This window comes from Diceros bicornis, chromosome 38 (assembly GCF_020826845.1).
Source record: "Diceros bicornis minor isolate mBicDic1 chromosome 38, mDicBic1.mat.cur, whole genome shotgun sequence".
In the NCBI taxonomy this organism is placed as follows: domain Eukaryota; kingdom Metazoa; phylum Chordata; class Mammalia; order Perissodactyla; family Rhinocerotidae; genus Diceros; species Diceros bicornis.
The window spans coordinates 5,421,361-5,443,313 of NC_080777.1; the positions used below are offsets into that span (position 1 = coordinate 5,421,361).

At 45.6% G+C, this 21,953-nt stretch overlaps 1 protein-coding gene across 1 annotated transcript in view; it reads left to right on the plus strand.

Annotated features, from left to right (window-relative positions):
* Window positions 1–21,953, plus strand: part of KIF26B (kinesin family member 26B) — a 455,674-nt gene that overhangs the window by 349,052 nt on the left and 84,669 nt on the right. Inside the window, exon 6 of the mRNA XM_058533562.1 lies at window positions 18,753–18,959. Coding sequence (XP_058389545.1) covers window positions 18,753–18,959 — 207 coding nt within the window. The remainder of the gene's footprint in view (window positions 1–18,752; window positions 18,960–21,953) is intronic.

Sequence of the window (21,953 nt, forward strand, 5' to 3'; positions counted from 1 at the left end):
AATACCATCTTCAGCTAAAGACAAAGGAAGATGTTGGGGATGGAGGGAGTCAGTTATGGGAGATTACCAGAAAAAGCACAGTAAACAAGAGTAAGGCTATTATACAGATTTAAATCCTTGCCTTCCACATTGATAAGTGTTTCTAGAGTTAAGGTCATCCCCCTCTTCCAGGTATAGGGAGGAGACACCTTTACAAATGGAGATTTCCCTTACAAATGTAAATGTCTCTTACAAAGGGTAACTTCTACTTGGTTTTCAGAGCTTCTCCCATGTCTGCAGTTTCTTAAAAATAACCAGCCCCAAATAATCCTCATGCCAAAGAGACACATCTTGAAGTGGCCAATTCTGCTCCCCCATAGCTGTCAGTACAGTGAGGCTGTCACCACAACAGCTGTATCAGTTGGGAAAGAACTCTGACTTTTATGAAAGAACGTCATCTTATAACAGGCCAAAACCACAACATACCCACGCAGTGTTTAATATTAAATGGCCTCTTCCCACTCCACTGCTTACATTCTTCCCTTCACCAACGTGATGTCGAAACTAAAGTCTCCTCTCTCTTTCCCTGCCCCAAGAACAGCCATCGCCTGCAAACTGAAGGAAATGCCAGAGACAGACCCTCCCTGAGCAAGCAGGTGTATCAGCCAGGGTCCTGACGGAAAAAAGAGGTCACACTCAAGTTGGGTATTTCGAGAAGACTGTAATAAAGAGATTGTTTACAAAAGTATGGCTAGAGTGTAGACAACCAGAAGCGCTAATACAGTAGCCCAGGGCTAGTAATAGCAGGGTGCCAATGTGCCCTAGGTCTGAAGGGTCAGAGCGGGGGAGCAGTTTTCTGAGCCAGACAAAAGGAAGTGTGGAGAGGCCTCCTGATCTGCCTGCTTCCCTCCAGACTGCGAGGGAGGCTGTTGACTGGTCAAGGCAGGCCTGCTTCCCAGGGCACGTGCAGGATGGAGAAGGGTAAGGAGTGCATCTGGAGGAAAAATTGGCCCAGCATGGATCAGCATAATTCTTTCAAAATAGCCCTCCTCACTCCCTGAGACTAAAAGGCATCCTTGCTTTCACTCCTGCCATCCCTCTTTGTCCTTGGATGGATATGGCTTAACACCTCCCGCCTCCTGCCTCATCTGTCATTTTCCATCCCATTTGTTGCCCTCGTTCCTTCTTCTGCCGATGCTGTAATAATGGAAAAACTAAAAGCTGTTTCAGATCCTCTCTTTTGCTCCTAACAGCATGGGGTTTGTTCTGCCATTAGAATGACAGGCTTAGGACGAAGGTTTTGCTCTGAGCTCATTGCATCCATTTTCCTCAGTACAGACTATCTTTCTCAGCAGCCCCTGCCTGCCCAAATTCTGGCTGTGTGGGACACAGTGGCACAGTGGCAACTTATCAGCGATGGCTTTGGCCCACTCACCGGCCACGATTCCACACGTGACGAGATATCAAACTGCACGCCCTTTGGATGTCAACCCTTTAGGTCCTCTTGAATAACATTTAGAAAATTGTTTCCTTAGATATCTTGTTGATACCCAAGAGACCTGGAAGAGTTGCTGCTATCTGAAAGGGTATTCACCAGGCTCTCTACCCCTAGTTTTTTTCCAAGTTCAAACCAAGATCTATTGATGATACTTTTTGCCCTTGATCAGACTAGCATTGGTTTTGTTGCAAATACGTTCTTGAGCATTATCATAATAAAGATAGATAAATAGAGAGAGAGAAAGAGAAATATATAGAAGTGTGTGTGGGTGTGTGGGTGTGTGTGTGTGTTTATTTAAAAGATTGGGGTCAGTTTGCTTAGAGCCATCCATCCATTCTCTTGCCTTGACCTACGTTTGGTGAATGACTTTTATTGGCAAGATGGCTGACTGGGACTTCAGTCCTAGGGGTCTTCAGTTCTTGTAAGAGTTCACAACCACAGACTCATTAACACCTTGCTCCCTGGTGGAAAGCCATTAAATGAGGAGGAGGAAGCGTGGATTGTGTACTGGCTTTACCACATCTGACTGTTGAACTTTGTACCTCACGTTACCTCTTTGGGTCTCAGGTGTCTTATCTGTAAATACAATCAGTATGACATGGCAGTTACTCTCCAAGTGAGCAATGTGGAGTAACTCAGCCATTTCACTAGTAGGAGGTATAACGTTCTATCCAGGCAACTCTTGAGACTTCAGTAAAGACGTTTATGGCCTCTGGAAGTCGGATCTATCAGATATGCAGGGAAGAAGGGTGCTAAACTTCATCGCCCGAGTACCATCCCTAGTCCTGCTGATGCCTCTGCTGAGTGATTAGAAGTCCTCTTAACAGAGGACGACGCGAGCTGCGAATTTACCGTGCACCGAGCAAGGGGGCCATTGTGTTCGTCAACCTGTCGATAAACTACATGGTAAATATTTGAATAATAGAGCAGAACAGTTTCAAAGGACTTGTTCTAATCTATCAAGTCAATAAATTACAATTTGGGAAAATCCCTGAATACAAATTTACATCGTTTTGAGTTGTTTTACAACTTATCAGGCCATTAATCTAAGTTTTAAAAGTCCCTTAATATACTTAATCATAGCCTGTGCTTTTTGAAAGTGCTGAAATATGTTTCAGCATGCTGAACCACAGCAGCACAAGCGAAAAAATGACTTTAGGGAGTTCCATAAAACTTGCCAAAGCAACCATAAATATATTCAGTGCAGGGTCTGTTTTGTGTACAAATTATAGGCAGTAGGTCGGGCTTGATCTAGAGGGTTTGTACCTGTCCTCTTGACTTGTCTCCCCAGGTAGGCAGATGTGCTAGAGAGGAAAATGTGCACACCTACAACCAGAGCTGTGTTTGAATCCCGTTTCTGCTACTTGCTGCCTATGAGACCTTAGGGAAGCCATTTTGCTCCTTTGAACCTATTTCTTACATGACAATAAAAGGCCTACCTTATAGGGTGGCTGGGAGAATTGGCGCAGAGCGAGGCAGAGGTAAGCCATCAGGAGATGCTTGTTGAATTGGAACCACGTGTAAGAGCTGACACTGAGCACAAGGGTCAACAGCATTGTCTACCCCTCTCCAAAGAAAACCTACACATTCCTCACTGTCCCTCAGAGAAGCCAGCGATCAGAATACATTTACCTCCACCTCTTTCATAAATTCAGACACACCCCTACCCTGCTAGTCACCCTAACTACCACCTCCTACCCCTCCTCTAAAAATAAAAGAAGAAAGAGTTTAGAATCCGGGCAGGTTGCTTTTAAAACATTTCCAACCCCTGATCTAATTTGTCGTTATTTATAGAGCACTCTTCCTTCATATCTCCTTCCATTTCCCTTTGTACCCTCATCCAGAACCTTCCCAGGAAAGATCCCATCTCTGAATATTTCCATCTCTACTTCCTAACTCCCAGATTTGAAAAGTCTCTCTCTCAGCTGCTGCCATCATGTTGTCACCCAGACACCTTTACCCTAAACTCCACCTTCTGGGGGAAATTCATTTACTTTGTTTTTATAGATGAATGTTTCTTATCATGCATGAGAGTTTATTAAATCAGTTCATTGTGAGTGGAGTTCATGAGAGCCCTCTCTAATGCTACCCGGGGGCCCTTTGCCATCTGGACTGTGTCATAGGTGGAGAGAATCATAATAAGATCTTCTGGGACCTAAATGGACTTCAGGATGGATCTGGGTTACATCATCACCCTCACTTTTAGTGTGTCAAATCTGGAAAAACTGGCTGGAAAGTCGCCAGTTTTCACCCACCCAACAAAGCAAATTTTGCATTTCCTCTGCCCCACCCAATGAGTGTTACACATTTTTAGGAACTGGTTTATTCTGGAATACTTTCATCAAACTCAAACATCATTCTGGGTGAACTGTGACCTAGAAGCGGAGGATCCTTCCCTGGTGAAATGATCCTAAGTCTTCTGATTTTAATAACTATTTTCCACATGAAATAAATATTGGCCATCCTACTCAACCATACATGCTTATTGATTCTAGAAATTGTTAAATGAAAGTGTTAAACGTTATCCTCAAACACACACACTCATACACGCACTTATGCACACACATGGAAAAATGGTCTCAGAACAATTGTTGATTTGTTTTAATTTTGATTTCCTAGTGGGTATAATTTTAATAAGTAAAATAATAAAATATAAAATTAAATAAAATTTATAAAATATTGACTATTTTAAAAATTTTAAATAATTGTTTCTTTGAGGAAAGAGAAAAAGAAAAGAACCTATAGGAATAGTTGGTTTGGATTCTATTGTGGGAAGTTTATGCTTCCATAATAGTAATTAAAGCAATGGGGAAAAAAGTTACAGAACCAATTAAGTATATATGCAGGATGTGGGCTACTTTTAGAAGAAAAGTTCTTTAACAGGTTGATCCTTCCTAAGGTTGATACTTACCTTACTTCACTTTAGAACTCAAGAGTTTTCCTCAAGTAGGACTATAGAATAGAGTCAAAAGCCACTTCTATTTGGATAGCACAAAAACATACTTTCTTTAGCTACCAAAATATTTAAAATTAATGACTGTCATTTTCCCAGGATATAACATTGACATCAGTTGTGTTTTGGTTTGTTTTGTTTGCTGGGGAAGATTTGTCCTGAGCTAACATCTGTTGCCAATCTTCCTCTTTTTGTATGTGAGTTGCCACCAGCACGGCCACTGACAGGCAAGCAGTGTGGCTCCGTGCCTGGGAACCAAACCCAGGCTGCCGAAGCAGAGCACGCTGACCTTTCACCGCTAGGCCATCAGGGCTGGCCCACATCAGTTGTGGTTTTGATTCACAGTGGAGATGAGGGAAAGACTCCATGAAGATTAAGCCAGCGTGCCTCCTGAGCCGTGGTCCAGCAAGTGTTGCCCAGACCAGAAACAGCAGCTGCAACTGGTTAGAAATGCAGAGTCTCAGGCCCCACCCCAGACCTCCTGAATCAGAAACTCTGGAGGGGGTGGGCAGCAATCTGTGTTTCCACAAGTAGTGTAACTTCGAGTACGTTGCTGTTCTTGAGTAAGAAACGTGAGCTTTGCCTTACGTGTTTATCTGAAATCCATTCCCCGAACCCCGTAGTTACTTAAACAAAAATGTGCCTGGGGTGACTGCAGTAGGTCGCCCATTGCCTCATAAGAGTTTAAAGAATCTGTGCTGTTTCCCTTATGTGATAGAAACCCAGTCACTACCTGGGAGTATGAATCAGATGCAGGACAGAGAAATGCCCAGTAAGTAAGCTAACACGTGGTCCTGAGGATAGAGGAGGCAGTGCGGCTGTTTCTCCTCCACTGGGGAGAAAAGAGATGTTTCTCTATCAGGCAGCTCCCTACTGCCTCCGACATAGTCTGTTCCTTGGCTAGAACAGAGCCGACTACATCCCATGGATGTATGTACCATTTGTAAAACAAGCATTCCCTTCTTGAGAGTTCTGAAGCTGATCTGTTTTGGGTGCTTTCCTTGAATGCAAATATTTTGACATACTTTGCTTCCTAGGTAAGCCGAGTGCCTTGCTCATTGGCATTTAATAAATATTTATTTGTTGGTTGATTGACTCATTATTCTCCTTGTCAAGTCGCATGGTTGCTGCTAGCCCCAAGTGCACACGCATACAGCAGACTCCTAACTCTACACAGTTGTGTGTCCTCGACACGGTCCGCACGGGAGACTCACTGAACAAGGGGTCAGCACATTTTAAAATGTTGTGCTATAAAAGTGCAGGTTGCACGAACATTTTTTTCCTTGATTTTGTAACAGGCCAAATTGGAAGACTGTTGGCTGTGTCATTAGCTCTGTTTTACAGACGGAGAAACCGTGACCCCTGGAGCTCTGTTCTGTTGCAGAGCAACGAGAACCTCCCAGTTACTTTCCCTCTCTGTGCTTCAGGGGCTCCTATTGTCCAGGTTAATTGCAAAGTTTTTAGTTTGGAAAAGAAGTCTCTCCACAGTCTGTCATTCACCTATTTTTCTAGCCATATTTCTTACCCCTTGTCCACCCCACCCACCCGAAACGACAGCAAAGTCAAATCATAAAACAGCACTGACTGAGCCCTGACCATGTGCCAAGAGCTTCAAGTGCATCATCTCGTGTAACCCTCATAACAACTTCCATGAGGGGTAGGCGCTGTTACCATCTCCACTTTACAGATGAGGAAACTGAGGCACAGAGAAGCTAAGAAACTTGACCCAAGGCCCCATAGCTGCTTGCAGGTTCCAGCACACCAGCCAGCCCCACACTCCCGTGGCTTTGTCCACACACTCACTCTGCCTGGTGGGCACGTGCCCTTGGGTGCCTAGCTGACATTGACTCCTCTTCCGTGTCTCGTTGGTCATCATCTTCATGAAGCCTTTCCTGGTCCCTGCTCCCCTAGTGGAAATGCCTCCCTCCCAATTTGGCCCTCATTGTACCCCAGCCCAGAGCTCTTTGTACCACTCTGTTACACTTTTTTGTCTCACCTGACACACTGTAAACCCTTTGAAGACAGCAACTGGTTTTTCAGCTCTTTCTAACTCCAGAGTCTTGCATGGTGCCTGGCCCAGATTAAGAGGTACTCAGCAGATGCTGAATGCACGAAGGAATGAATGGATGGAAGCTTCCTGGTTCCTCACCTGAGTGTTTATCCACTAGACTAGTTTGCAGGTGGCCAGGAGTCTGGGAGAGCCGCTGGCCATTGCTCTGTCCAGTCCGTGTCCCTTGGGCAGGTTTCTTCTAGCCTTAGGTTTCTAAGTCCAAGCACGATGAACAGCTCAGGCCCTTTGTAAATACAAAGAGGGCAGTTTGTGGGTTCACCTGGAAGGCAAGATAAAACAGCCCTGTGCAAGCTGGAGCCCAGCAACAAAGCTCCATGATGGGGACACTCACAGTAACAGAGCCTGGTGGCAGTGTCCATTCTACAGAGCCATGATAAAGCCTCCGTCTGCATTCTGATCTTGGAGGAAAGCTGATTCCGTACGATACAAGAGGGCCTGTTGAGGGTATTAGTGGCACCTAAGCAAAGTCAGCTTTTGTAGTTTGGCAAGCTGCGGCTGCAGACCATCCGTCCCAGTGCGTGATAAATGCTTCTGACATTTTCTCCAGACGCAGCGCTAGGAAAGCGTTTAAATTCTCAGATGCGGGAGCCCACCTTATTGATCGGGTGCCTTTCGTTAAAGATTGCCAAAGCCCCTCAGCCACAGGGGGACTGCTCCCCTCCCAGGCCTCCTCCCCAGTCCCAGCCTTCCAGGCAAAGAAGGTTCTTACCCTTGGAATACAGGCACATACCTTAATTTTTCTCAGTCCTTACCATATGCGCCCTGGAGAAGACTGGAATTAGGTAAATATCATATGTACGTGGTACTTCCCTCCCTAACCTCCATCTGATTCTCCACACACACATTTTAAGAAGAAAATAAAGAGAAAACAGGTCCTCTAAATGACCCTCCGTATTACAATTTACCATTCTGCTTTAAACTTGTGGCCTGCTGCCGGCACGGGCTTCTCTGCCAAGGCAGAGGGACGGTGGAGGGACTTAGAGGTGGTCAGTGGCTTGCCTCTGGCCGGAGGTGGCAGGAGCTTCTCATTGCATTTGCTCCTTTACCCCCAACTGGGCTTCACTCATCCGCTCTTCTTATCAGCAGCTCCTTCGCCTCCTCTGTCTATCCAGCTTTATCAGATACCATCCAGTTTTTCCAACAAGGTGGCAGCAGCAAGCTTGGGGCTCTTGGAGCTAAGCCAGGAGTTACAGTTGCTTTGGTTCTAAGCCTAAATCTTGAAAATAATCTGAAACAGAAATGCCAGCATCTCCCTTTTGTTTTATATGTAGACCTGACTGTTTCTCCATCCTCCCACCCTCCTCCTCGTCCCTGTCTTCCTCACAGCCCTGGCCTGGGCCTCGTGCATAGTGTGTGTTTCGTGTATGTTTAGTGGAATTGGACAGATGCCCTCCTGAGGTGTGGAGGACCTGGCAGAGAAAGAATTGGGGTCATTGTGGCCAGTGCTGCTGTTATTGAACTTTCTTACTCTTTCTTATGGAAAGAGAATGAAACTCTCTAAGACGTACCAAGGGTCCAGGGATTTGGGACCAAGATGCTGGGATAATGTCTTTCTTCCTCTTACTTCCTCTCTCTTTTCCCCTCTTCTAGTGTGAGGAGGTCATGAGAATGTAGAGTTCAGCATGGCGATCCACTGAGTACATGTCAGGCTTTGATGAAAGTTAAATTTACCTAACACCCTAAATTTTAGCTAAGACTATTTCAGATTTCAGCCTCTTGGTCCCAAAGGTCCCTCAGCTGCTTTTCCTCGCTAGGACAAGTCCCTCCTTCTCCTCTTTCCTGGAACTACGGCTGCAGAGTTCGAGGCTGGAGAAACAGCCCATCTTGGAGTGTGTGTGCCCATGGGTTTCCTGGGAGGAGGACTCCCAACCCTGCATTGAACCCAGCAGGCCCTGAGATGGATGCCTTCTCTCCCAACACCAGACATGCAGTCCCCTAGGCCTGGAAAGGCCTTAATACTGAACCGAGGGGGTTCCGTACCGGCTTACCTGACATCTGTCCCCAGGAAACACTGAGAATCCAGGCTAATACTGGTGCCCCAGGTTCTATTCAGGTCTTACCCATACATAGTACTACCAGGAACAAAATTGCCATCCTGTGGGAGATGCTCTATATTTGCTAGAACTTGGGAGCAAGCACAGACAGTGTTCTTAAAGGACGGTTTTATAAAGAAAATGGCCTTCAGTAAAGAATGCCAGAAAGGTGATGATGGCTGTTGCCTTTTTGTTTTAGATTATTAGGTTGTTTATTACGGTGCTTTACCAAATTCCAGAATGGGTCTGGGAGCTAGTATTTCTAGACAGTCCTCTGATGGGGATACTTGATGTATTTTCAGAGTTCTGGGTATTATTTATCTGGGTCAAAGAAGCAGTGGGATATTGAAATTCCTGGGACCAAAGAGAACCCAGCAATGCGGTCCATAAGACACTAAATCAAGTGTCAGGTCAACAAGCTGAAGTTTTCATATGTATATAAAGCGGCTGCAGAAAAGAAAAACGCCTTTCCCTTGGTCCTGTTGTTTTCCAGGCCAGACAGCATCTCTTTGGTGACAGACGAGTCTGCATCAGCAGGATGCAGCATTTCTGGAGTGTTCCCTGTATAACGACAGATCTGTTATTTAGCTCTGCAGTCGTAACCCATGAGTGAGCTTCAGTGGTAAATGGGCCCTTTATTAACAATTAGTGCCCAAATCCAAGCTGGGTACATCCGAAAAAATTCTAATTTGAGGAGTGCCCACTGCTGCTTTTCTCAAAAATTCCTTCCATGCTATTTTATGGCATCTTTGTCATATCTTTCAGCATCTTTTGAAATACAAAAGATAAAATAACCACAATTTCAAAAGACAAAATAACCACAGTGACCACAAATTTTTCCTCAGTATTCAGAAAAATCACTTACCCAGGATTTACCAAAAGTCAAGCAAAAGAGAGAGTGGGCAGAAGTTGGAAGACCTAAGCTTCACCTTGCATCTAGAAAAATTGGGAGGCCTTGGGCAAGCGCGGAGTCTGCCTCAGCTCTCTACTGCGTAGTGGGAGGACACTTTCCCTCCATAGGTCTTTCATGTGGGCATAAACAATGAAGAATCCAGTGAATGGTGTCCTGAGCTCCTAGGTCAAAGGAGGTTAAGGGGAGAGCTGGGAGAGCCATGACCATCTGTTAGATTCCTGAGGCCGTGGGCTCCAACAGCACCACCGTGAAAGTGGGTTCAATGTGATGGTAACTATTATTTATTGAGGATCTCCTTTGTGGCAAGTGCTTAGCGTGATTATTTGCTTGATAATCATGTAAATCCTTCCAGATAGGGGTTATTATTCCCATTTTCCTGATGAGGAACTGTGTTAAAACAACATGTTCCTGGTCACACAGCTAGTCAGAGCTGGAACCTGTCTGATTTCAATGTTCATGATCTTTTTAGTAGTAGACTCATACCCTCACTAATAATAATAATAATAATAATAACTTAAACTTTTATATTCTAAATTTTAAAAATATTTTAAAATTATATAATAAAATTATTATTATCATTAAGTAATAAATCATTATTATCATAAAGTGATAAAAGCTCATGTTGTTGAGCACTCACTCTGTAGCAGGCACTGCTGTAAGGGCTGTTACAGGCAGCTGTTCTTTTAGTGATCACAACGACCCTGCTAGGCAGGTGCTATTGTTAGGATGAGTTTATAGATGTGGCGTGCAGGAGGGTAAATGTCCTCAGAGGCCCATGGATACACACCAGTCAACGGTACGGCCAGAACTCAGACCCAGGCGGCCTGTCCGCAGACCGTGTGCTCCCAGGCTCCAGGCCATGCTCCACATGGTCATCAGGAGGACACACTGACAGCGAGTGTCCTTAACTTCAGAGTGGGTTATCCAGGGACACCTCAGAATCCCACATCCCACTTCACTTCAGATCCGAGAGTGCTTGTGTCTTAGGATGTGTCTTTAAACCAGCTCGTCCATTTGAAATAAGTTCCCTAATACAATGAGCTAAGCCATGGGGCCTCTTCGGAACAGGCCGTTGTCAGAGTTCCCATTCTTGCTTACAGACCAGCCCCCGAAATGTGCCTGTCTCCATCCCCACAGCCTGGCCAGCTCTGTCCGTGGCCTACTAATTGGCATGAGGGACCCTGCTCCCAAAGGCTGCCCCGCCATGAGCAGTGCCTCACGGGAAGGGCTTTTTCTCTGGCTTCATACTCCTTCCAGCACTGCAGTCTCCTGCTGGGCCCGCGTGGTGACAGATGCATGGTGATGGAGAGCTTTGCAGAATGTCCCTCCTCCACCACTCCTGAAGCACTACGTTATTGAGTACATCTCATTACCAGGCTCCATTTTCTGGTCTTGCACATGTTCTCTCACGCTTAGCTTTATTGTGCATCCACCTGTCACCTTTCCCAGCCTGGCTTTTAATAATGTAAATCGTCCCTCTCTGATGGCATCGCTGCTCCTTATTTGCTGTCTGGCACCACATAAGCTCACTCACTGGCCACTCTGAGAAGCCAGCTGCCCACGGTGCAGACAGCACCCCCATCTCCTTAAAGGTGGTTCACCTCTGGCCCGGACCCTGGTGGAACAGGTTGAAGCCCTGCCGGCTTTGGCGGAAGGACAGCGCTCCTTCTCTGGCTCCAACCCGGGATGCTCACTGTCGGAGGAGGGGTCAGAGGTCACTGCCTTTCATCTTTGCCAGGCAGTTGGCTTTGGACAAGTCACTTAAGTACCCTAAACCTCAATCTCTTTAGCCTGGAGGGATGATGGTAATAATACTTATAATAATATTTCCTTAACAAAGCTGTTGTGGGGACCAAATGGAAATAAGATAGGAGAAAGTCCTTTGTAAATATAAAACTTGTAAAACTTGTAAAGAAGTTATGGCAGTGATGTGGATGGCTGACTGACTGGGTGATTGATTTTGTCAACCAGCGCAGACACTACTGAAAAATAGTCCCAGAGTGCACCACAGCCCTGCCACCCCCCACACTTCTCAATGGACTTTCTCTGTGATCTTTGAATAGGTCATGTAGGATTGTTATTGTGGTTTTATGCAAAGAATTTCAATCCAATTTTGTTTTGTTCTGTAACTAACAACAGAACTCTGCTTAGAATCTCTGGGGTCCCTTCAGGTATGGATCTGCAATTCTGTAATGGTAACTATGTTTTGATGGAACAATGACTTTGAAAGATAGGGTTAAAAGCTCTCTCTGTACCCACCAGCTGGGAGAAAATATTTGCAAATCATACATCTGACAAGGGGTTGATCTCCATAATATATAAAAAACTCACACAACTGAATAACCAAAAAACAAACAACCCGATCAAAAAATGGGGAGAGGAAATGAACAGTCACTTCTCCAAAGAAGATATACAGATGGCCAATAGGCACATGAAAAGATGTTCAACATCACTAATCATCAGGGAAACGCAAATCAAAACAACACTAAGATATCACCTCACGCCTGTTAGAATGGCTATAATCACCAAGATAAAAAACAACAAATGTTGGAGAGGATGTGGAGAAACAGGAACCCTCATACACAGCTGGTGTGAATGCAAACTGGTGCAGCCTCCATGGAAAACGGTATGGAGATTCCTCAAAGAATTAAAAATAGAGATGCCCTATGATCCAGCTATCCCACTACTGGGAATCTATCCAACGAACCTGAAATCAACAATCCAAAGAGGCTTATGCACCCCTATGTTCATTGCAGCATTTTTCACCATAGCCAAGAAGTGGAAGCAACCCAAGTGTCCCTCGACTGACGACTGGATCAAGAAAATGTGGTATATATATACAATGGAATACTACTCAGCCATAAAAAAAGACAAAATCGTCCCATTTGCAACAACATAGATGCGCCTGGAGGGTATTATGTTAAGTGAAGTAAGCCAGAAAGAGAAAGACAAACACTGTATGATCTCACTCATATGTGGAATATAAACCAACACATGGACAGAGAAAAGTGTATTGTGGTTACCAGGGGCAATGGGGGTGGGGGGTGGGCACAAGGGGTGAAGGGAGTCATATGTATGGTGATGGACAAACAAAAATGTACAATCCAAAATTTCACAATGTTAAAAACTATTAAAACATCAATAAAAAACAAAATGAGAAAAAAAAAAAAGCTCCCTCTGTAAATTTAGGGATTACAACCTGCTTGTTTCTTCCTGTACTCCTTGGTACTGCAGTTATTTGAGGCCTCCAAGATCATTACTATTGGGCATATGATTCCTCCTAAAAAAATTTTGGAACCTCTCAGTCACATGAAATCATCGAGATCTTCCTTCAGAAAATGTAATTTCAGGTCACTTCTAGAAATTTTACCAGAAAAGTGTTTAAACCTTCTCTTTTATAAAACCCAATTTTAGTTTGCTTCTTTATGGAGCATCTTTGCCTATCTCTCCTATCAGGTTAGGCAAGCACACTGAGTAAGTCAAAAGGGGAGAGGAAAGTCCTGTTTATGGGGTTCAGTGTGTCAGTGGTGGATTAGCAATAGAATACTACGTTATATTATAAAGAGGAAAGGGCTCTTTAAATAATGTCTCGAAAAGTACACCCTTATCCCTTGCAATGTGTTTTAGAAATTGGCATTTCATCAAAATCTTTTACTATAGATTTGTCAGAATGTCCTAAGCATAGAAGAATATAGAGGGTTGCTGAATTTCTCAGCAGATACAAAAGCAAGTAGGTTGAGAAGAATACATATTGAGAAGTGGAAACTGTTTAAGATTCCTGTCTCTCCAGTCATCTTACTTAGAATGGTTGGAGAATTTTCCAAAAGGAACTAATGTACCACAGGTAGACAGTGTGAGCACATCCATCATGTCTGATCAAGACAGAAAAGAAAAGAATAAAATAAGGGAAATACCACATTTAGCTTCTAGATGCTCAGATCAAATTTTATATGGATTACTCACCTTTACAAAAGATGTAAGCAGACCATATATTCTTTAATTTAAATTTTTTGAGGGAAAAGAGGAGAATAATTTGTTCTCTGTCTCTCTTGTCTCTGTGTATGTGCATGTTCATTAAACAATTTTTTGCTTTAATTTTTTAAATTAGGCCTAGGAGAAAGGCTTCTGATAGTCAGTACTTTATACTAGTTGACTTGAGGAATAGGAATTCCTTTCTAGAATAATATTTTACATCTGCATGCTGCTTTACAGTCTGTCTTTATTTCTTTGTTTCTTCACAACTGTCCTTCAAGGAAGGTGGCACACTGGGCCCATTTTAGGGATAAAGAAACCAAGGCCCACACCTCAGATCACACAGCCACTCAATGGTGGTGACATTTTGATTAGAACCCAGTCTCCTGGCTCCTAGTGCACTGTAGTCCCCAGAACCTGTAAGAAAGAGACACACTCATTAGACACAGTGGACCCTTTTGCTATCCCTCCACGTTTTTCCCTCAAGGCCTGAATCCCATCCAGAAATATATAGAAACCAGGAAGGGCCTCCTGCTCTGTACTAGGGACAGCACAGTACTGCTTCCACTTTCACCCTTAGCTCTCACCAGGCAGGGCTGGATCGTTAACTAGTCTTTTGCCCACGTCTTGGCTCCCTCTCACATGAGGCAGAGAAAGTCACCTGTCGGGGACAGGATGATCACTTTTCCATGGCTTACATCCACCATGCAGAATCCCAGCATTGCCATCGCTGCCACTTGCCTCAGTAGGAGGGAAACAGGATCCCGGCCTACAGCTGTTAGTTGCTACTTGGCTCTGCAGTTTGGCTGTTCTGCCTCAGTAGATGACTCCTTTGCTTTTAGAATCCCTTCCGACTGTCTCACTTGTTCCCCTTTTCCCATCATTCTTCCTTTTGGTGTGTTTTGATGAACTTATCCTATTTGCCTCTGACTTACCTCAGAGAAAAATTTCCAGACGTGTTTTGGAAACTTAAGAATAGATGTGGAAGACCTAAAGGTAATTCTAACACTGCTGGGACTGAGGCAAAAATGATGGCAAATGGTATTTCTGGTTAGGTGGATCTGACTTCACCTTGACCAGTTTCTACTGAGCAGATTCTTAAACATCTGTGAACTTAGACATCAGCGTAAAGAGAGTCAAATTATAGAAATATAAATAGGAATTGAAGGATGTTAGTGGTTAATTTATTCTGCCGTCTCTAACCTTGTAGGGAAAAAGCTATTCTCACCGACATGCTTTCAGTGAGCATTTACTGTGGCTGAGCTGCAGGCAGGGAAGAGTCATTGCTTTTTGGGTTTTTTTTTTTTTTTTTTGTGAGGAAGATCAGCCCTGAGCTAACATCCGTGCCAACCCGCTTCTTTTTGCTGAGGAAGACTGGCCCTGAGCTAACATCTATTGCCAATCCTCCTCCTTTTTTTTTTTTTTTTCCCTTTTTCTCCCCAAAGCCCCAGTAGATAGTTGTATGTCATAGCTGCACATCCTTCTAGTTGCTGTATGTGGGACCTGGCCTCAGCATGGCCGGAGAAGCGGTGCGTTTGTGCGCGCCCAAGATCCGAACCCGGGCCGCCAGTAGCGGAGAGCGCGCACTTAACCGCTAAGCCACGGGGCCGGTCCCGGGAAGAGTCATTGTTTTATATGTGTCTGTTGAGGGCCTTCGTTGTGGAGATCCACAAAGGAGTTTGCACAAAGCTCATGCATGAGAATGATTGCTAGTGTTCTCTTTCCCCCACCATCTTACCATCATCTGTAGTCTTTCTCTGATGGGCGAGGGTTCCTTTGAATGGTCAAATTTGCCCCAAGCCCTCCTGAGATCTTCCAGCTGGACAGCTTCTGGGTAGAGAGACCCAGTGAAGAGCCTTCCCAGGTCTGCACCATGCACTTGCGCTCTATGACTGGGACAGACGGGAATATCTGTCTGCCTGATCATGCATAGTGGAAACGGTGAGCGCTCACGGGGCCCGCTCCTCACTAGCCCCCAGAAAGGCTGTGTGGCTGTCGGCCATTGCCTTTGCGTTGATGGAGTGTCTGTATAGTTCCCGACAAGACTCTGCCTCTCTCTCTCTCTCTCTCTCTCTCTCTCTCTCTCTCTCTCTCTCTCTCTCTCTCTCCTCACAATCCTTTCTCCCTCCGTCTCATCACGCCATCCAGGAGGAAGTGTTGAAATGATTAATGAGCAGGACATAAAGACAACCGCTGCCCAGAGCAACAGCTGTCTCGCACCACCCGTTGAATAATTAGATAAATGAGGCAAAGTGGGGTCTTCACCAGTGAGAACTTTGGTAGAGGAAGTGCTAATCTACTCTTGGGTGAATCGGGGTGTCAGACCCCCCCTTCCCCACTCCGTCTCTGCCTTTAAGCTTTTTAGATCCATTCCCCCCAGTTCTGCTGTTGGGAGTGAAGTCGTGCCTGTCCCCTTGACCCTGAGAGCTGAGAGAAGGCTGTACATGTTGGCCACCGCAGGGACCCTCTGCTCTACCCAGAGAGCAGGGGGAGGAAGGGTTGATGTCGATGTTGCCAAGAACCTACCCATGTTTGCACCAAAAGCAAGAACTTCTGGCAAAAAGTCCGAGGGCCGTTCTTGATCACAAGTGGTATCTCCTGAGCACTTTAATTACAGAGGATTAAGCAGGAAGTGGAGTGCTGGACTGAAGGAATAATGACAAAGGAAGTGAAGCAGAAAAACTTAATTTCCTTCCTTTAAGAGGAAAAAGATATCCATTTATTTAAATGAATTGCAAAAAAAAAAGAATGGAGTGTGGCATTCCCCCAGCCCAGAGTTCAAAGGGCTTTTAAAGAGCTGTGTATCTCCTGGGCCAGACCAGCGGCTGTGATCTGCAGCCCGTCTGCAGAAATTGAACTGCAGGCTTGGAACTTCATTAAGATGCAGGAGCATCCCCTGGACAAATGACTCACTAATGCAGCCCCTTCTCTCCTGCTTCTCCTGCAGGCCCTCGCCCGGCTTAGCTCGTATTGTACATGCAGCACCTCTAGTTACCCAGAAATTGCAAGTGAAATTGTGAAATAGAAAAGCAGTGGGCCACGTGACTCCATCAGTTCTGCCCGGTGTTGCATCATCCTTGACTTGTACCCTTCTGAGGCTGGGCTAGGGGCTTTGCTTACAGACAGCTGGAGGCCCCAGACACCCACCAAAAGTTGCAATTTGAATACGTGCTCCTAGTACACCTGCTGTGTAACTGGGGCAAGAGAAATGGTTGGAACTGAAATAAGATGGGAGAAAGTCACAGTGAACAGGAAAAGTGCTGCAATGGAATGTAGACCGACGTCGTGGTGATTGTCACATACGCAGTGACTGTGGGACTTGATGATGTTTTACTAACAGGAGCCTTGTAGGGCCCAGCACTTGATACCTAGCTCTGTCTGCAGTGATCCCCGATGGCATCCTGTTTGTGAGTCATGGTACCCGGAGTCCAGGGCAAGGAGTTCTAAAACCTTTTCATTACGCTGTGATTGGAAAATACTAGGATATCGTGATTCAGGGGGAAGCAAGTCCAGGGAGGAGGGGAAGAGAAACAGGGACTTCCCATGTCAATCCGTTTCATTCTCACAGCAGTCCCCTGAGATAGGCATTGGTATTCCTGTTTTACAGGTGAGCAAACGGGGGGTCTGAGAAGTTCGACTATGCCTGGGAAGCAGAGGTTGGCATAATGGAAGAAGTATGGGCTTGGGGTCTGACAGAGGTGGGATCAGAGCCCAGCCTTACCACCCACAGGTTCAGCGATTTGGGGCAAGTTCTGTAACATCTGTTTTCTCATCTATAGAATCTGGACAAGTGTGCCCACTCACTGGCTTGTTGGGAGGATTAAAGAAGATATTGTAGATAACAGCACAGCCCTAGCACACAACAGACCCATGGGAAATGCCACGTACCATTATATGACCTCACAGTGGGAGAACCAAGATCTGAACCCTAAGGGGCAGGCCTAGTCCCAACCTCGTGCTCCCACCCCCGTGACCCCTGGCCTCTGGATTCACCCTTGTGTACTGTTTTTACGTGATGAGAACAAGCACGGCAGGGCACAGCACAGGACATCCGATGAGCCCAACGCCCTGGGGGTTCTTTACATTTCAGCTCTGTACCCTGCAAATTAGTTCCCGTGCTCAGCAGACAGGGCTGAGACAGGCAGGAGGACGACTTCGCTCCATCATGCACGATGTAGGTGATTCTCTGAGCTTTTCTGGAGGTTTGAAATATTTTATTTAAAAGTTTACAACCCCTCTCTCGAAAATCGCATGACTTAGATTTCATCAGACCTGACAATTGATGAGATAAGAGGGCAAGATACAGAGAGGAGTTTCAAAATAACCCTCTGCGTAGCTTCTGAATTTCCCCACGATATTACAAAAATTATCTGTCTCTGCGTCTGCCTGTCCTGCTGCTTTATGTATGGCAGTCTTTGCATCCCCACTGCCTAGCCCATGTGGACTGGACTAGCAACATAGTAACAAAGAGCTGGTGAGGGAGCAAATGCTGTCCATTCCCCAGGACTTGAAGCTCCAGAGCTCCGCGTGTGGCTTCAGCTTGACTCCCGCTCACCTTAGGACCCTAGGGCAGGCAGTCCGTTTCCATAAGTACCCCACCCGACCGAGGCGGGGGAGCTGGGCTGGCTGTGAGCACTACAAATGTCCATGTCCAATTACTCAGGAGGCAGGTTGGGAGGGCGCTGCCTCCTGTTTCCCACTGAGATGCGCTTTCGTTCCTGGAAAGGACAACTTCTGCGCACTCACTTAATGGGATCCCAAATAACATGTTTCAAACAAATCTTTTATCACCGTTGCCCCTTGGAGCACATTTCAAATGCTGGCCGTTAAAAGCAGGCCATTTCGCAGGACTTTAATGATGACGCTAATAACTGTGGATTTTTGTCTCCAAGAGTCTTGACCAGCAGAGGCGAGGAATAAATTACAGAGCTAACTTTTATGTCCGTGGTTTATTGATCTGTGAGCTTCAAGGGAACTACACCCGCCTCGAAAGCTTGGCAGTCCAGATTACCTTTTCATCTGTGTAACTGGGCCACCAGGGTACCGTTAATTTTGGATTTATATTAATAGGAAGACAAAGAACGTGATGTGCCATTTCTATAATAAAGTCATGGACATATCAAAATATTCTACCTGGTAATTATAAATACATCAGTTTTCCCATGATCCATTGAGGATTATGTTGCTCCTTCGTTGTGTATTTCATCCTAATTTATCAAGAGAAGGTTCCATGTTGCCACGTATATTTAGGTCTCCAGAGTGCATGAGGGTGCTCTGTCATCAAGTATCTGACTATCTTCTCCATGTACTTTCTTGTCTCTGTTTCTCAACAGGTGAAAGTCATGCTTCGTATCTGTTCCACTTTGGCTCGCGATACCTCAGAATCCAGCTCTTTCTTAAAGGTGGACCCTCGAAAGAAGCAGATCACCTTGTATGACCCCCTGACGTGTGGAGGTCAAAACGCCTTCCAGAAGAGAGGCAACCAGGTGCCTCCTAAGATGTTTGCCTTCGATGCAGTTTTTCCCCAAGATGCTTCGCAGGTGTGTGTAAACCCACCTCGGGCCCAGGCAATGTTGATTCGTTTCAAGAAGTTTTACTCATTCGCTAGGGCCGATGAGTTGGGAGGGTGTCTTCCAGAGCGGTCTAACGGACCAGTTCCTCCACCTACACAACTTTTAGGAGCCAATTTGAGCTCCATTAAATAGTTCAGCCCTTTTGAATTACTGGTGCCATACCTTAGGCAGGATCATTGTGCCAGGATTTCAACAAAATATATCCTCGGGGAGAAGGAAGAGCGAGCCAGTCAGTGGGAAGCAGGAAGATAGCAGGGAGAATGGGAAGTTTGAAGACAGCTGCATCGAGGTGCTGGTGACTGGTCCATGAGGATCCCACTCCTGCCCGGGCTTGTGGATGTGAGTGTAAGAAGGAGAAAATGTTTCAAGGAACTGGATTAGAATTAGGCAGGACCCTGGGGCCCTATACAAGCACGCTGAGCTGGAGGCCAGGTCTGTGGGCCTAGTGAGGAACTGCAGTGCTGGGCAGGGAAACTGACGTGCAGTCCTGTGGCCTGCATCAGCGGAGTAGAGGGGAAGAAGAGAAGCTAGCTGTTGCTGCATTAGAATCCACCCTGCAGTTCAGTGGCTTCAAACAATAAGCATTTATTATTGCTCATGAGTCTATGGGTCAGCGGAGCATTCTTCTGCTCTTAGCTCTGCTCACTCATGTCTCTGTGGTCAGCTCTGGGTCGGGCAGGTGGCTCTGCAGATCTTGGCTGGATACTGTCCCATGTTTAGGGGTTGGCTGGCTGGTCTAGGGTGGCCCTGGGCAGGTCCCCTGGTTTCTCTTCCACATTGTCTCTCGTCGTCCAGCATGCTGGCTTGGGATGGCTCTCATGGCAGTGGCAAGTTCCCAAGCAGGCAGCCTCTTGAGGCCTAGGCTTGGAATGACACAACATCCCCTCTGCTGCATTCTCTTGGCCCAGATTTGAGGGGTGGGGAAGAGACTCCACCTCTTGATTGGAGGAGCTGCAAAGTCACATTGCAAGCGGCACGTACCTACGGAGGGGTGGCGAATTGGGGCCATTTTTGTTAATCTGCTATTGGTATAATTTGGAGGCTTCTAGGGAGCCCAGAGTGCCAAGATTCTTGGAGCAAAGCTGCTGGAGTCAATCCCAGTAAGAACAGATGTCTCCTAGAAGATTCAGTTGCACCATCTGGCAGAGTATGCAATGGATTGGTGCAACTGAATCTTCTAGTAGACACCTATAACCCAGGTATATAGGTACACGGTGGCCTGCGTTTTGGCCTCAGACATCTGCACTTTCCTGATAAATTTCCAGCACTTTCTAATAAGTGTTGTATACAAAATAGTGTGGAGTGACTTATAGCCTATAGCAGAACCTGAGGACAAGGTGCTGATAGCTAATTTGCAGCTTCTGGAAATTTCCTCCACGTTGCATCTGAGTGTAGGAGGCAATGATGTTCACTCAGCCTCCTATATTACACCATAGGCACAGAGTATATATATAGGCTTCATTCATTAACAAGCTGAGCATTGGTTTCCCCAAAGAGTTTTACCTTGGGAAGACAAAGTACTTTATGAATAAGTTCTATGGTTTGTCTCATTTGTTGTGTGTCCTCCCACCCAACGGGCTCAGTATTCTAAACCTGACATTGGGTCTAATAAATGGCCTACAAATAATTTAATTAGCACAGTTAAAACTTTTCAAAAGCAAATCTCCCTAAGTTGTGAGAATTCCAAAGCAAACTCTAAATTAAGCATGGAGTATTAATGAGTTTTAGATTTATTTCAGAAAAAGGAGCCATTTTTATTGCTAGTCTTTGCTTACATTTCACTCTTGGTTCCAGAGCTCGTATGCTCAGTATTACAGTTGCAGTTGCTTCAGAATGCTTTACTTTTGTTAAAACTTCCAATGTTATAATAAGCTACCTTTTTTTATATAAATTTGCAGTTTTCAAAAAATTTTATAGACATTAACCCATTTGACTCTTCCTAGAATTCTATGGTGTAGGAAAGGGAGGTATTGCTATTTTTCCATCAGACAAGGAAACTGAGACTCAATGCTGAAGTCTCTTGTTCATAGTCCTCTTCCTGAGCAGACCTCTCTCCTGGATTCTTCCCCTTAGCCTCTCTGTGTCCTGCTTAGTACATATTGCATCTCTGACCTTTCGCCATTTTACCCACTATTTACCAGCAGTGTGTCCTTGGGCAAGTCACTCCACCTCTCTGGTCCCCAGTGTCCTCATCTGTCAAATGAAGACAGGACCAAATGTACCTCCTTAGCTGTTGTGGTTCATTGAGTTGATACTCGTGAAGTGCTTAGAACAGAGCCAGAACATAGTGAGCACTCAATAAATGGGAGCTGTTTTTCCTATTATCTTGTCATTGTTAATAGTAACATCATGCTGCTGGCTGTGGCCAGCCTCAGCGCCCACGGGCTGAGCACCTTTGAGCCTCTGGAGCAGGAAAGTGCAGAGTGGGCCTCGGCTCTCAGGTCCTTGCTGTGGGTCCGTGGAGCACCAGCCACCACGGGGGCCCCAGGCAGTTATGAATTTTGCTTTCTCTCAGTCTCTAAGGACATCAGCTTCCCGAAGCTAAGCAGTGATTAGAACAGTCCCTGCTCCTCGTTGCTCTTATGAGTCATCCTTAGTACCCTTAAGTGGCCTTGGCAGTCATCAGCTGCCCACTGCTAGGGCAGACCTCTGGCTCTGGCTTAGGACAGGTGTCTCAGTCCATTTGGGCCGCCATAACCAAACAACACGGACTGTGTGGCTTATAAACAACAGAAATTTATTTCTCACAGTTCTGAAGGCTGGGAAGTCTAAGATCAAGGTGCCAGCAGATTTAGTGTCTGGTGAGGGCTCCTTCCTGGTTCACAGACAGCCGTCTTCTCGCTGTGTCCTCACATGGCAAAAGAGGCAAGAGAGCTCTCTGGGGTCTCTTTTATAGGGATACTAATCCCATTCATGAGGATCTACCCTCATGACCTAATCACCTCCCAAGGCTCCACCCTC